Source organism: Hyperolius riggenbachi, chromosome 7, assembly GCF_040937935.1.
Source record: "Hyperolius riggenbachi isolate aHypRig1 chromosome 7, aHypRig1.pri, whole genome shotgun sequence".
In the NCBI taxonomy this organism is placed as follows: domain Eukaryota; kingdom Metazoa; phylum Chordata; class Amphibia; order Anura; family Hyperoliidae; genus Hyperolius; species Hyperolius riggenbachi.
Window position 1 is genome coordinate 218,580,703 of NC_090652.1, and position 13,604 is coordinate 218,594,306.

General features: G+C 40.4%; 1 protein-coding gene across 4 annotated transcripts in view; it reads right to left on the reverse strand.

Annotated features, from left to right (window-relative positions):
- ARMC8 (armadillo repeat containing 8) overlaps window positions 1-13,604 on the reverse strand; it is a 182,587-nt gene that overhangs the window by 73,794 nt on the left and 95,189 nt on the right. For all 4 annotated transcript variants that reach the window (XM_068245238.1, XM_068245236.1, XM_068245237.1 and 1 more), the window contains one exon: window positions 8,583-8,678. In XM_068245238.1, the coding sequence (XP_068101339.1) occupies window positions 8,583-8,678 (96 nt within the window). The remainder of the gene's footprint in view (window positions 1-8,582; window positions 8,679-13,604) is intronic.

Here is a 13,604-nt window from a genome sequence, read left to right on the forward strand (position 1 = left end):
ATGGTATCATGTATGGGCATCATTAGGCAGCCAGAAGCGCCATGTAGTTTTAACATGCGGCAATCCTAAAAAAAAGTTAATGCCATTTTATAAAACACATTGAGGACATAAGCAGTGCTTTGTATGTTTGCTGCACGTGTTATCCAATGGGAAATTAGATAATCTGGTATGTAAAAGGTAGTTCAGATTTCCTTGAGGGACATAAAACCTGCAATCCTAATTGGAATACGTTAGACACATTCATAAAACTTTACAGTAAAGTTTATACAGGTTTTTACAAAAAGTAAAAAAAGAGAAGACTCTCCGGTCCTCTGTTTCCTGCTTTTTATATTTAGTTTGTGACTGTGCATACATTTGAATATTTTTAATAAAAATTGTGGCAGATTGGATGTGTAACAAATACTACACCCCACTATAGTCCCATGAATATTTTTTTAAGGTCACTCTAAAGTGTTGCTACAAATAACTAATTTATGTTTTAAACACTATGCTTTATTTGCACATTAAATATTAAAACCAACTACCGTATTTTTCGGAATATAAGACGCTCCGGCATATAAGACGCACCTAGGTTTAGGGGGAAAAAATCAGAGAAAAAAAAATAAACTAATCCTAGGTGCGTCTATGGTGCAGGGGCGTCTTATGAACCCTTTCTCCCTAAACTGTCACTATCTTAGCTAAACTGCCCATCTACACCACACTACACTTCACTTACCCCTGCTGCCCCCACTACACTACACTTCACTAACTAACCCCTGCTGCTGTAACCACCTAATACACTACACTACACTAACCAACCCCTTTTGCCACTACCAAATACACTACACTGGCTAAACCCTGATTAAACATCTCACCTGATCCTGTTGCCACGATCCTCTCCTCCCCCATCTGACTTTCTTCATCAGAGGGTGTCTGTCATTCAGGATGCAGGTCTTCAGGGTCCCAGCTGCTGCGCTCCTCTTCAGCTGCAGTCTCCTTGTCTCTTCATCCCAGGACATCCTGTCATCCTTTTTGAAGGTCTTCAGAGCCCCAGCTCCCCGCTCTCCTCTTCGCAGCAGTCTTCATATAGACTGCAGCCTTGCTGTATACATGTGCTGCTGCCGCCATCCTTCCTAGTTACGGCGTCCTCCCTAGTTACAGCGTCCTCCCCAGTTACAGCGTCCTCCCCAGTTACAGCGTCCTACCTGACGTCCTCCCTAGTTACAGCGTCCTCCCCAGTTACAGCGTCCTACCCGATGTCCTCCCTAGTTACAGCGTCCTCCCCGACATCCTCCCTAGTTATAGCATCTTCCTCTGACGTAATTCCTAGTTACAGTGCCCTCTGCTGGTTGATCAGCGGCGCACGTGTGCGCGTGACGTCAGAGGCACTGTAACTAGGCAGGACGTCGGGGGAGGACGCTGTAACTAGGGAGGACGTCGGGGAGGACGCTGTAACTAGGGAGGACGCCGGGGAGGACGCTGTAACCAGGGAGGACATCGGAGGAGCACCCGTAACTAGGATAGATGGCGTCGGCAGCACATGTATACCGCAAGTCTGCAGTCTATACGAAGACTGCAGCAAAGAGGAGCGCGGACAGCTGGGGCTCTGAAGACCTTCACAGTGACTGACAAGACGTCCTGGGATGAAGAGAGCCAGACGAGGAGGAGAGGATCGCGGCGACAGGATCCGGTAAGTATATTCCAGGGCCACATTTACCGCATCTTTGGAATATAAGACGCACCCACTTTTCCCCCTCATTTTTGGGGAAGAAAAAGTGCGTCTTATATTCCGAAAAATACGGTAAATTATTTTGTAAGAAAAATAAGCATAGCAGTGAAAATTGAGGCCAGACCTAATTTACAATAATGTTTTTGTTGAAATACATTTTATAAACAGCAGGCATGTTTAAAGCCCAAAGAGAAAATATATCTAAAAAAAATAAAATAATATACTGCTTGTGTAACAAATAATCAATAAGGCATGCTCTATTTTCTTACACCCAAGACAACATTTATTTAAAAAAATAGTTTGCCGTACAGACTATAAGATTTGGCCATGCTATTGTGTGCTGCACAACTGTTTAATTCAGTGGGCTTGTGCGCTCAGTCTGCCAACAAGGCAATCAGCCCATCTCCCTACTAAGCAGTTTAGAGGAGTTTTCGAGCAGCAACACCAACTTTTTGAATACGCACTACCTCATCAAAATGGACATTGTATTGCCACCATATAAAGACTGCTATTTGAATACTTTTGAATTATTGCCGAAATGTGCTCTGGAGGTACCATATTTGAGAACACAGGGAGACATGCGGATTCGCTTGGTACATTGAAGTGGCCGGGGCTGTTTCCATATGTGCGGTGTGCGGGAGCGATTTGGCAGCGGGCCAAATCTGCACGACGGGACCCACAGAATTCGCCTGCGTCGGGAATCCATGCGAATCGCCGCTAATGTATTTAATAGGAAAAACGCATGCGTTTTTTCCCGCGATTCGCGTTGCGATTTCGCACCTTTTTCAATGTTATTTTGCCCTGGCAGAGTCATGGTTAATTTCGCATGGCACCCTGCCATGCGAAATCGCGGGTAAAAACGCATGCGGAAACGCATCCGCATGCGTTTTTACAAGCGTCGGGATGCCGGCGAAATCGCGTCGCAACAGTGGAAACGGGCCCTTAGAGTTTCTGAAGCCCTGTGATATTTCAAAAATGCACACAAACCAATACAGCCATAGGTGAGGGTATTGTGATACAATTCAGAAGATCTGTTTCTATAGATCTGGTACTTAGGTCTTCAAAGTTCAATAACAGATACTAATGGACAGAGATTTAAGTGTGAATCAGAACACTTAGCGGGTAATGTTTTAAAAATTCCTCTTTTATACAGCCCAGTAATCAATGTATATCATGCTGGTAAGTGGTTACATATCCACTACGAAATACGAAATGTCTGTCCTCATAAGTGTTAAAAATAGTTATTCCAGACCAACTACAATACATGCGCTTATTTGCACAGTTACAGAGTGGAAATTGAATGAATAAAACAGTTCCCATATTGAAGAATTCAGTTCTCAGGAAGTCATTGCTAGTGCTTGGGCCATATAGGGAACTTAAAAAAGTAACTTTTCAGAATAAAGGATTAGCTAGCACTTCTCAGTTGAACTTACTTAAAGCGGATCCGAGATGAAAAACGAACTATAACAAGTAAACTTGTCTATATATCTTATCTAAAGTTTAGATGGTTTACACAGCAAATCTAGCTGCAAACAGCTTTAATAGAATATGATTATTAATTTCTGTGATACAATGACAGCAGCCATGTTGTTTGTAAACATAACACACAAGCAGGCTTATCTGTATCTTGAGCCATCAGCCTAATCCCCTCTCCTCCTCCATTCTGCCTCTGAAATCAATGGCTAGTAACACCTCCCCCTCCTCCTGCCCAGACTGAGCTCCCATGAGCCCTTGCTACTGCCAAGGCTCTTTGAAACCCTGTGGGCGTGGCTTTTTTAGTATATAGGGAATTGGAGTATTAAAACAAAAAAGTATTTGGCTTGAGGAATGCCCTATAAACAATAGGAAAGGAACACAATTATGCAATGTGTAAAAGTTCACCTCGGATCCACTTTAATGGACAGCTTAGTGAAAATTTGCAGACACACTATGTAGTTGTGACAGCACAACTAGGTAGTGTGCCTGTGCAGAGTGCTCCTGGCCGCAACCACCGTGCGCAGTCGGCAGAGACCACCCTGACCAGGAAGTTTGGGGGGGGGGGTCGCTAAGCTGTAGTGGAGGGAGCGGTGGGCATGCAGAGAGCCCACTAAACATGCCTGCTCCCCCTCCCCCCGTTTTTAAATTCAATTTGGACTAAGGTATCCTTTAATATCAATGTGAATATATAAGGAAGCAACACACTGATTCTCTAATCTTCGATACTTTCCCCAGGTTATCAAGTTTCTGCCCACAACCAGAAAACCTACTGGTTTCATGTCTTCTAATTTCAATCAAATGTCTTGAATGATTGCATTGTTTGAGTGAAAACCAACCTACCATACACATACAGAAAAAAGAAAAAAAAAGGATTGGAAATTTCCACCACATCTCATGATTATTGAAGGACTTGAGAAAATCTAATTATTTTTCTTGGTTGAAAAGAAAATTACAGTCGATTTTCCTACACAATTGTTTTTATAGGAAGACAAACCTGGAAATTCGAACATTTTTGTTGAAGTGCATATAACCAACTTAACAGGGAGGTTGCACTGTTCAACAGCATAAAAAATTAGTAAGGGCCCATTCACACTTGCTGATCGCAAACCGCTAGCGATTTTGCTAGAGTTTTGCTCTGGCGTTTTTTGGCGATTAACGCCAAAAAATCACCGATTTTTTAGCAATCGCGTTTTGCGCTTCTATAGCACCGCCGGGAAATCGCCTGAAAATGGTGCAGGCTACGCGTTTGCGTTTAGTGTTTTGGGGCGATTTTGCGGCGATTAGCGCAAATCACCCAAATGAGAACGGGCCCATAGACTTATTACCCTAGCGCTTTGAAAAGCGCTAGCGTTTGGCTGAAATCGCCGGCAAAACGCTCAAGTGTGAATGGGCTCTAATAGGCAACAAAAAAAAAAATGTCACCTATTAAAGAGATTGTATCATTTACTAAATGTGATTGTCTGTCTATGCTAAGGAGCCGCTGTCTTAATTGTTTTGTCATCTAAGAACCTGGTCCCTCATAAGTACAGTATACTCGATCATGTTAAGAGACCTTTCCACTTGCTAGTAGGAATATTTAGACTGAGCTTTTTAAGGAACAGTTGTGAATACTTCTATATGCTCTGTAAAGTGCTCTATGTCTGTGTCATATAAACACTGCAAATAAATAAAATAATGAGGAAATCTAAAGCAGAAAAACAATTTATTTCTAGTTCTGGACAGACTGGGGAATGGCTAGTACCTCTGTAAAATGTGTATTACTCTCTGTTTCCCTTGCTTGGAAATTTCTCTGCACTTTTCAGTGTATTGCCCGATCAGGAAGTGAAAAAAATCCCTGTAACAAACACAAGGTACAATAAAAACAGGGATTTCTTTCTCCTGGAACGCTGGGAGAGGAAAATCATTTCCATCTGGGTTTTAATGCTGTCCATGCCATAAATAAAGAGAATTCTTCCTGAGACTATCAGTGACAAGGAAAGGGAAGACATGTTGGCCACTTATTTATGCAACAACACTTATGCCTTGCTGCACTGGAATCCTGAGTATTATCTGCATAGACTGGTTATGTGTTGACCTAATAGAATGGAATCCCTCCACAGAGACATATTTGAAGTTATTTCCTGTAAGTAGCAAAGAAAGAAGACAAACAAAATAATCTCTCTTTTTACAGAACAGCACAAACATTCTGCATAAAATACATGGCTAGGTGCTCAACAGGAAGCCTTAGCTACACCCTTATGTCAGGAAAATAATGGCTTTTACCAATCCTGTAGTGGATCATTGTAAATTATCCTGCTTTATATGCATACTATCCAACCTTACCACTAGGAACTGTATGCTGTGCATCTTTACCACCTTAACACCACTGCCCGGTGTCTAAAGGAGTTATTTTAAGTCACGATAAACTCCCAACTCAAGAACAAATCTGACCTTCAACCAAAGAGACCACTGCCTTCCTCTGCATTAGTGCAGAGGCTATGACAGAGTTGGGAGGGGGTGTGGCTAGGCAGCTGTAAAATGAAGGCCAGCCAAAATTAAGGACCTGCTGGGCACAGGAGGACCCAATTGTGAGACTAGGAAGTGATGATGAGGTGGTAAGACTTCAGTCTTTTCTTCCAGTTACATTTACAATCTTCTGCTAAAACATCACTTTATGACATAAAACAACTATTCAGATCATGCAATCCTGATGCTAACTAGCCAGGGGTGGGGTAGGAGACTTAAGAGATTTCATTGTAGGCTACTAAAAAGGTATCTCTAGATATCTTCAAGCATCTCCAGTGGGAAGATAAGTATAGCTGTAGTAAAAGTAGAACTGTTCAATGAGATGCTAAAAAATTTGAATTCATGCAAATTTTGATAATTTTTCCAACATTGCAATTTGTAAATGAACCATCAGCTACTGCATTTGATTAGTTTAATTCCAGGCTGCATACATTGCAAAAAATCTACATCAACTCATTTTTTTTAGCATGCTATTACCTATCCCTAATTATAATAAAAACAGTAAGCCTAAACCGGGTTAATAAAAAATGTCTACTATGAAAGGGTTTCGAATTGTAACAATGCATACACACATCCAATTTAAATTGGCCAATTTTACCACTTCCATGTAGTATAAGTGCCAGCAGATTTTGAATACTATCAACACATTGTGTAAATATGTAATTTCAATGCAGGCACACAAATACTGATACCTTTCTTGTAAATAACCTATATAAAATGAACACAAGGCAGAGCGCTGTATATTGTTGTAAAAGCCGCTTATTATCATCATGCTTGGCAATATCGAGAGAGCCCTCCAGCGGCCACCGACACGGGGATAGCTAGTGAAGAAAATCGTGCTTGGCTTTAATGCAGAACATTTTTTTTTTATTTGGAGGTAATTGAATTCATCTACTGAAGAGGATAAGCAGCCTGATGGGACAAGACATCATGACATACGGTTTACAGGTCGAGTTGGTTGGGGGTGACCAGTGAATAACCCCAAGGCGCAACTAAGACCAGACTGGTGGTCTTAGTAGAGGGTGAGTCCATTTCTTATAGAGTGTGGTTGAGGTGTAGTGTTATTAAGAGGAGGTTGCATATAATGGACTGCATTATAGAGGAGCAGGTCTCCCTGCATTAGGACCGTTTTGCGCTATCTATATATTTACCAACATTGTATAAATAGGGTCTCGTACTACATGTGGTAAAATTGGCCAATCAAAACTGGATGTATGTGTGTACACATCCAATTTTGGTTGGTCAATTTTACCTATATCATGTAGTATGGAAGCCAAAAGATTGTAATACTATTTAATACTATACTAATACTTAATACTATCACATTCAGTAGGTAAGCTCTCAGACTACATGGGAGTGGTAAAATTGGCCAATCAAAAATCGGATGTGTGCGTGCACCCTAACTTATATCAAATCATGAGAGTTTATCAGAAAAAAAGAGTTCTCCTTGTGAGAACCTGAACAAGCCTATTCACATACAACTGCTAATTTACTTGCTTTTCAGCAATCTTCACTTTGTTTCATTATGACCTGGGAAAGAGCTGCAATCTTAATACATACATCTGATTAAAATAAAAAAAATCAATTCCTGGTTGAAGAGATATAAAATTCCCACTAGAGGTGGTTGAAGATACCTAAATACATTGAGCAGAGTGAGCTGCCCATCTCTCTCATCATCATCCTGCAAAAACAAGTAGGATCTGGCAGCATCTAGCAGGATATCCAATATCCTTCAAATGATTCATAAATGCTGGAGCTAAGCCTCCCCACTACAGGCATTGAGGGCAACACAAAGAGATCTGTTACATTACATGTATGTGGCTACAGGTTGCTGCTAGTGTGACATGGTTTGCATTGCACAACTCTTAGCTCAGCAATGTCAAATTCCAGTCCTAGGGGGCTGAGATCCACACACATTTTTGGCACAGTTAAAATTAATTTGATATGACTGAATTAAGAAAGGTGTGGTTCATCAAGAAAACACATTTCTCAGTCCATGCTAAACACTGTCATGGATATGACCTGGCGGACTGGAGTTCCACACCTGTGCTTAGCAGCACATGTAGCTGGAGTGCCGTGGCTACTACCAATCTCACAGAGAATGCCTGCAGATGGGATGGCTCCACTGATGCATCACTCAACTGTAATCTTGAATCTATCAAGCTGAATATATTCCTGGAGGCTATTGTATTCCCTTATCAGTATCTGCCTGAGCAGAGATTTTCCAGTAATTGGGAATTCTCTGTGTATAACAAATCCAATGCATCTCCCCGATGTTTGACCCATTGCTAAATAGCCGGCATCGATTAGGCTGTATTTAGCGGTTAGGTGCTTCACAAGTACAAACAAGACACCTAGACTACAAAAACAGTGGAAAACTTAAGGTTTCAATACATCTGGCCTACAAAACTGTATCTACCTTACATAAGTAGCCTATTAATTAAAACAGGTAATAGATGACAAAATACGAGAGGATGATGCAACACACAGGTCTGCAGGCCCAGCTGCTAATGAAGTGTGTTCATTTGCAAGAGCAGCTTTGGACAGTTATGACACTGCAAATAGTTATTCAGGGATACCTGATCTTCTACAGGCTAAGATTGAACTCATGCATACGGAATGTGCAAAGTTAAAAGCTCAACGCAGTAATGGCATACAATGTATTGGTCATCCTTTTACTGTCACGCTATGCTAGGTTTCTAACGGCATAAACACAAAGCCAAAAGGCACAGCCTAATTCATTCAATGCTGCAGTAACCCTCACAGTCTCTGCTTTTGGCTTTAACAAGACAGTCATTGTAAAAGTCTCTTCCTTGCGACTCTTTTTTCAGGTGGGTATCACACCCTGTCTGCTGGCGGATAGCACTGGGGGGCGCCCCTCTCCCAGACTCACCTTCTTCCGGATGTCTTCATCATTGGCTCCTAGTGAGGCATACAGTTTGAAGGCTGCCTGTCGCAACTCGTGGGCATGTTTCAAGTCATGATCAAGCTATGGTGAGTAAAAAGATAAGAAAAAACAAAGCAAATCATGTTATAAAAGCCACGTTTGCACACTAATAATTCTACTGTAAGGTAAGTCTTGTGAGATTTAACCAAATGATGAAAAAAAAAAACTTCAATATTTTGCATCTGCTGATAAGAGTTTGGCCATCCATGCATCTATGTGTAACCAATCAAGACAGAATTTGATTGCTTCTCTAGATCAAAAATGAAAAGGTTGATCAATTAGATACATACACTGGAATCAACACTTACAGCGATCACATTGATCAGGCATACTTGGCGTGAACTGAGCATGCTCCAAAGTATGTAATCAACCCATTATCTATCAAAATCCTAAAGCATGCATCTGATTTCTGTTAGAAATTTTCCACCATGTCCGATCTAGTACATTGATTTATTTTGGCCAAATTTTATCAAATGTGATTGATTGGACACTATTTGCAAGCATAGATTTCTGTGCGCTTAAATTGAAAAATCACTGTAATTATTCAATCTGACAAGACAAACAAGCCATGTATGGCCAGATTTACACAATCTTATTTTAACCATAGCCACAAAAAAACCCAAAAAAGTTTTTAAAAAAAAGTTTAAAAACCACAGCACAGCTTACCACTGAAAACAGAATTATTTAGATTCATCTCAGCAAAACGTTATTTCTAAAATAATACAGGACCATAAAAACACTAACAATTGCTAAGGCAGGTGTGACAGACCTTCTGAAGGGCGTGTGAACCAGTAGCCAGCAGTAGCCCAATGTCTGAGTCAAATACTTTTCTGCTAGCAAGCATAAAAGCATTTGGCAACTTTCGGCGGTGTGCTGTGGCAAATGCTTCGTGTTTTGACCCCTGCAGGGGCACACGGAAGCGCCGCGGTTAGCCAATCCTGGACGCTGAAGATGACAGGATAAGGAGTGGTATTTGCGAGAATGATGGTAAACAATCTTACCGACAGCTGTCCATTCATTTCAGTGGACATGGCTTAAATGACGAGTGTCGCAGCAGTCGTTTACTGCTATGTAGACATCCGTGTGAACCAGGCCTTACACAGCTTTGGATAAGCTGATTGGCTCAAGAATATGCTGGTTGCTTTTAGTTCCCAACAGGAAAAAAGAGACCTACTCATGCCATATGAATATGTGTACCATACACAAAAACGAGGTGGGGAGACTCCCCTAATTGTTATTAGATATGAGAACTCAATATGTATACTGCCCAGACAAATGAAATGTACAAGGCCGGCAGTCATAACGCACAGGGCCAAGCACAGCATCTGAAGGAAACTGCAGCACTTACTTGCCCATAAAAAGTAGCCAAATGCAATTAAATAATGTTCAGAAATATAACATCTGATGAGACAACATAGTCATCTAGTAACTTCAATGGCCCATATGCAATTCACTTTTTCTCCTGAGTTTTCTCCTGGGTGAGATTTTTAAATGTGTCAATAAAATGCCTTTTAAGTCACCAGAAAGCAAGAAAATACTCAAAATAATTGTGATAGTACTTTTTCATTTACTTTTGGTAGTTTTTTTAGTTGAAAAGTGCTGAAAAGTTATTTTAAATAGCAGCTCAAAAATTATCTCCTAGGAGAAAATTCAGGTGAAAAGGTGAATTGCATATGGGCCAATGACTTTTCTAACTTTCCAGTCAAAACTTTCTATTTAGAATCTTTGTTTTAGCCACTGTACCTCCAAGAATTTTTTACCTTAGGCTTTGTTCACATCATAAATCGCCAGCGATATCACAAGTACTGAGCGATTTATGTAGAGCTTGTTTCTCCGCTTTTCCCTGCGTTTTGCATTAAGAAAACTGTTTTTCTAAGCGCTTTTGTAAAGCGAGTCGTTTTTTTTAACTTCCTGACATCAGTTAGGAAGTGAACTCTTTAACCCGGAAATTAATAAATACAATGTATTTATTCATGAAAGCGCTGGAGAAATCGCTATACAAAGCGATTTTTCTAGCGCTTTGTGATTTCCCTATACCTTCTATTGAGCAAAAACGCTCAGAAAATGGTACAAGCTGCGCTTTGCTGAGAGCTTTGCTGAGCGGAAACGAACCGCTCAGATGTGAACTCCCTCATAGGGAATCATTGCACAAGTGCTTTCAGGGCGGTTTAGAAAATCGCCGGCGCTTAAAAAAAAAACGAAACCGCTCTAGGTTTGAACAAGGCCTTAATGAAACCAAAACAATTTTCACCTGTAAGCGCTCCTTCTATTAATTCGCCTATAACTTTATTATTACTTATTACAACGAAACAATCTATATCTTGTTTTTTTCACCACCAATTAGGCATTCTTTGGGGGTTACTTTTTACTAAGAATTGATTATTTTATTCTAAATGTGTTATAACAGGAAAAATAAGAACAAAATAGAAAAAAAAATCATTATTTCTCAGTTTTTGGCCATTATAGTTTTAAAATAATACATGCTACCATAATTAAGACCCACAATATTTTATTTGGAAATAAAAGGTGCATTTTTTCAGTTTTGCGTCCATCACTATTTACAAGCCCATAATTTATAAACAATAATATAACCTCTTGACATACATATTAAAAAAGTTAAATCCCTAAGGCAACTATTTATGTTTTTTATTATTACTACTAGTGACCTTAGCCCGTTTAAAAACGGGCTAGGTCTCTCACTGCGCATGCGCCCGCCTGCCCGTCCGCCCCTTGGCCCGTCATCCTTTGCCGCACATCACTCCCCCTCAGTGTCTCTGCGTCCCTGCACATGCGCAGAGCGCAAAAGGGACTCACACACGGACATGGGACGCAGAGACACTTGATTATTATAGAGGATTTTTTCAAAAAAAATTTGGAGTAACTATTGGAGTGTGGGAGGTTAATTTTAAATGTTAAAAAATGTCTTTTATTGAGAAAAAAAAAAAGTGTGTAGATATAATGTTACTATTTGGCCACAAAATGTCCTCACGCATAACTTCCGTATGTGTAGTAAGGAAATATTGCGTGCATGTGCAAGTATCTTTTTTTGTGAATGGTGGCACCAACTTGTAGATGGCTGCGGTCATACACACGGGAACTTAGATCAATGAATGGGAACCATATTCCCATTCATTGATCTCCTGGCTAACGGTTGACGGCGGTAACAATCGTGGAAGCACGAGCTGGAAGGGACGTAGTAGCTATGTCCCTGCACGGAGATCTGGGATTTTGCAGGGACATGGTTACTCACGGTTTAAAGTAAAACAAAAATCAACAATATAAACATTGATTTTACCAGTTTACTGCAGACACCAATAAATGCATTTTTTGTGGTGCCGGATTTAATCATTTGGCATCGCAGGCAGGTTCCACCCCCTCATTTGCTGCCTGCTAGCTTGTTCCCAGTGCAGAGTTCATCAGGAAAGTACACCCAATTCTGCATAGTTACTTCTGTCAATGTGAAAACTCAACAGCTGTGCTAGACTTCGCAAAAAAGCACATACGTTTAGGAATCTAAAGGAGCCTGCAAATGTAATTTAAGGTTTATATGAAGTAGTGGTGCATGTAGTGACTGCACATTTAATGGGGGTCATAAGATAATGACACCACATGTAATTTGCTGCAGATGCTGTGGAGGCTACTAAAAAACTTACATTTATTAAATGTTCCCTACTGCCTTTATGTACTGCTTCTATGCATCATTTCTGTTGTAGATTTCCCTTTAGTTTAACTTTTTAATATATTTTAATACATTTTGCTCTTTAGGCCTAATTTCCATGAGCAGCTGAAGGCAGTCAATTCACCACCTGTCAGCTTCTCCCTACACCGGCTGGCTGCTTGCTAGTGCTTGGCACAGGCAGTGGACAGGTTGCCCACCAATGAAGTTGCATCTGAATACGGCAGTTGCCCTCCTCTGACGCGACATGAGAATGCTGGGTAATGTTGACACGTGTCAGACATGCAGTGTTACCAAATGCTACCATTCAGACAAACAAAGACAAAGTTCAGGTGCTATACAGACATGGCTGAATCTATTATGTTTCACTTTATAGAACTTCATCAGAGGAATAAAGTGCACCATGCTATAAATCAAATAACCCACCACCATTGAAAACAAAGCCCGTGAGATCTAGACGTAAACACGTCAGAGCTGACTTTGGCTATGTCTATATCTCATGAACTTTATTGTTTAAAATTAATTACATACAATTTCAGGTTATCGTTGTTGGTATGCATGGAAGAATCACAATGCAAAAATTTGCACAAAACGCAAACAATAGAATATTTGCATCCTAAAAATTCAGAATCGCAAATGCGACACATCGCAGCCAGAAATCGCAGGGTTAAATGTGAAGGCTGCCTCAGACTTAGAGTATCTGCAGGACAGCCTGGCAGTCTGACATATTTCTTTCACTATAAATAATTCAGCTTCCATATCTCTCTCACCTCAGGTTCCCTGTAATAGAGCAAGTATTTGTGCAGTAATCAAAAGGTTACTACACTGCCTCGTTCTTCACTTTACCTGAAAGTCTACACTGGCAATACCAAGGCAGACACACGCAGCCTCCATACAGGCTTCTTAAGCACAGCTGGATGTTAGAACACACAAGCTAGATTTAAAAGTTTATTTTTTGAAAATCTGTCTTGTAAAAAGAAAATTTGCAAGTGCACTTTTTTTTTTTTTTTTTTTTTAAATAAAAGTTTTTCCAAGTATAGCCAGAACTAAATAAAACAGTAACTTAATGGCCACAAACTGAATGAAAGTGTAAAGACACACACACACACACACACACACACACACACACACACACACACACACACACACACACACACACACACACACACACAATCAAACTTAAATATAAAGACATAGCAAAGCTCAGTCCAATTCAATTCAAAATATACATTTTCTAAAGTGGAACTCCAACCCAAACTGTGCTTCTTGTATGCAATAGGTAGTAAAAGGTC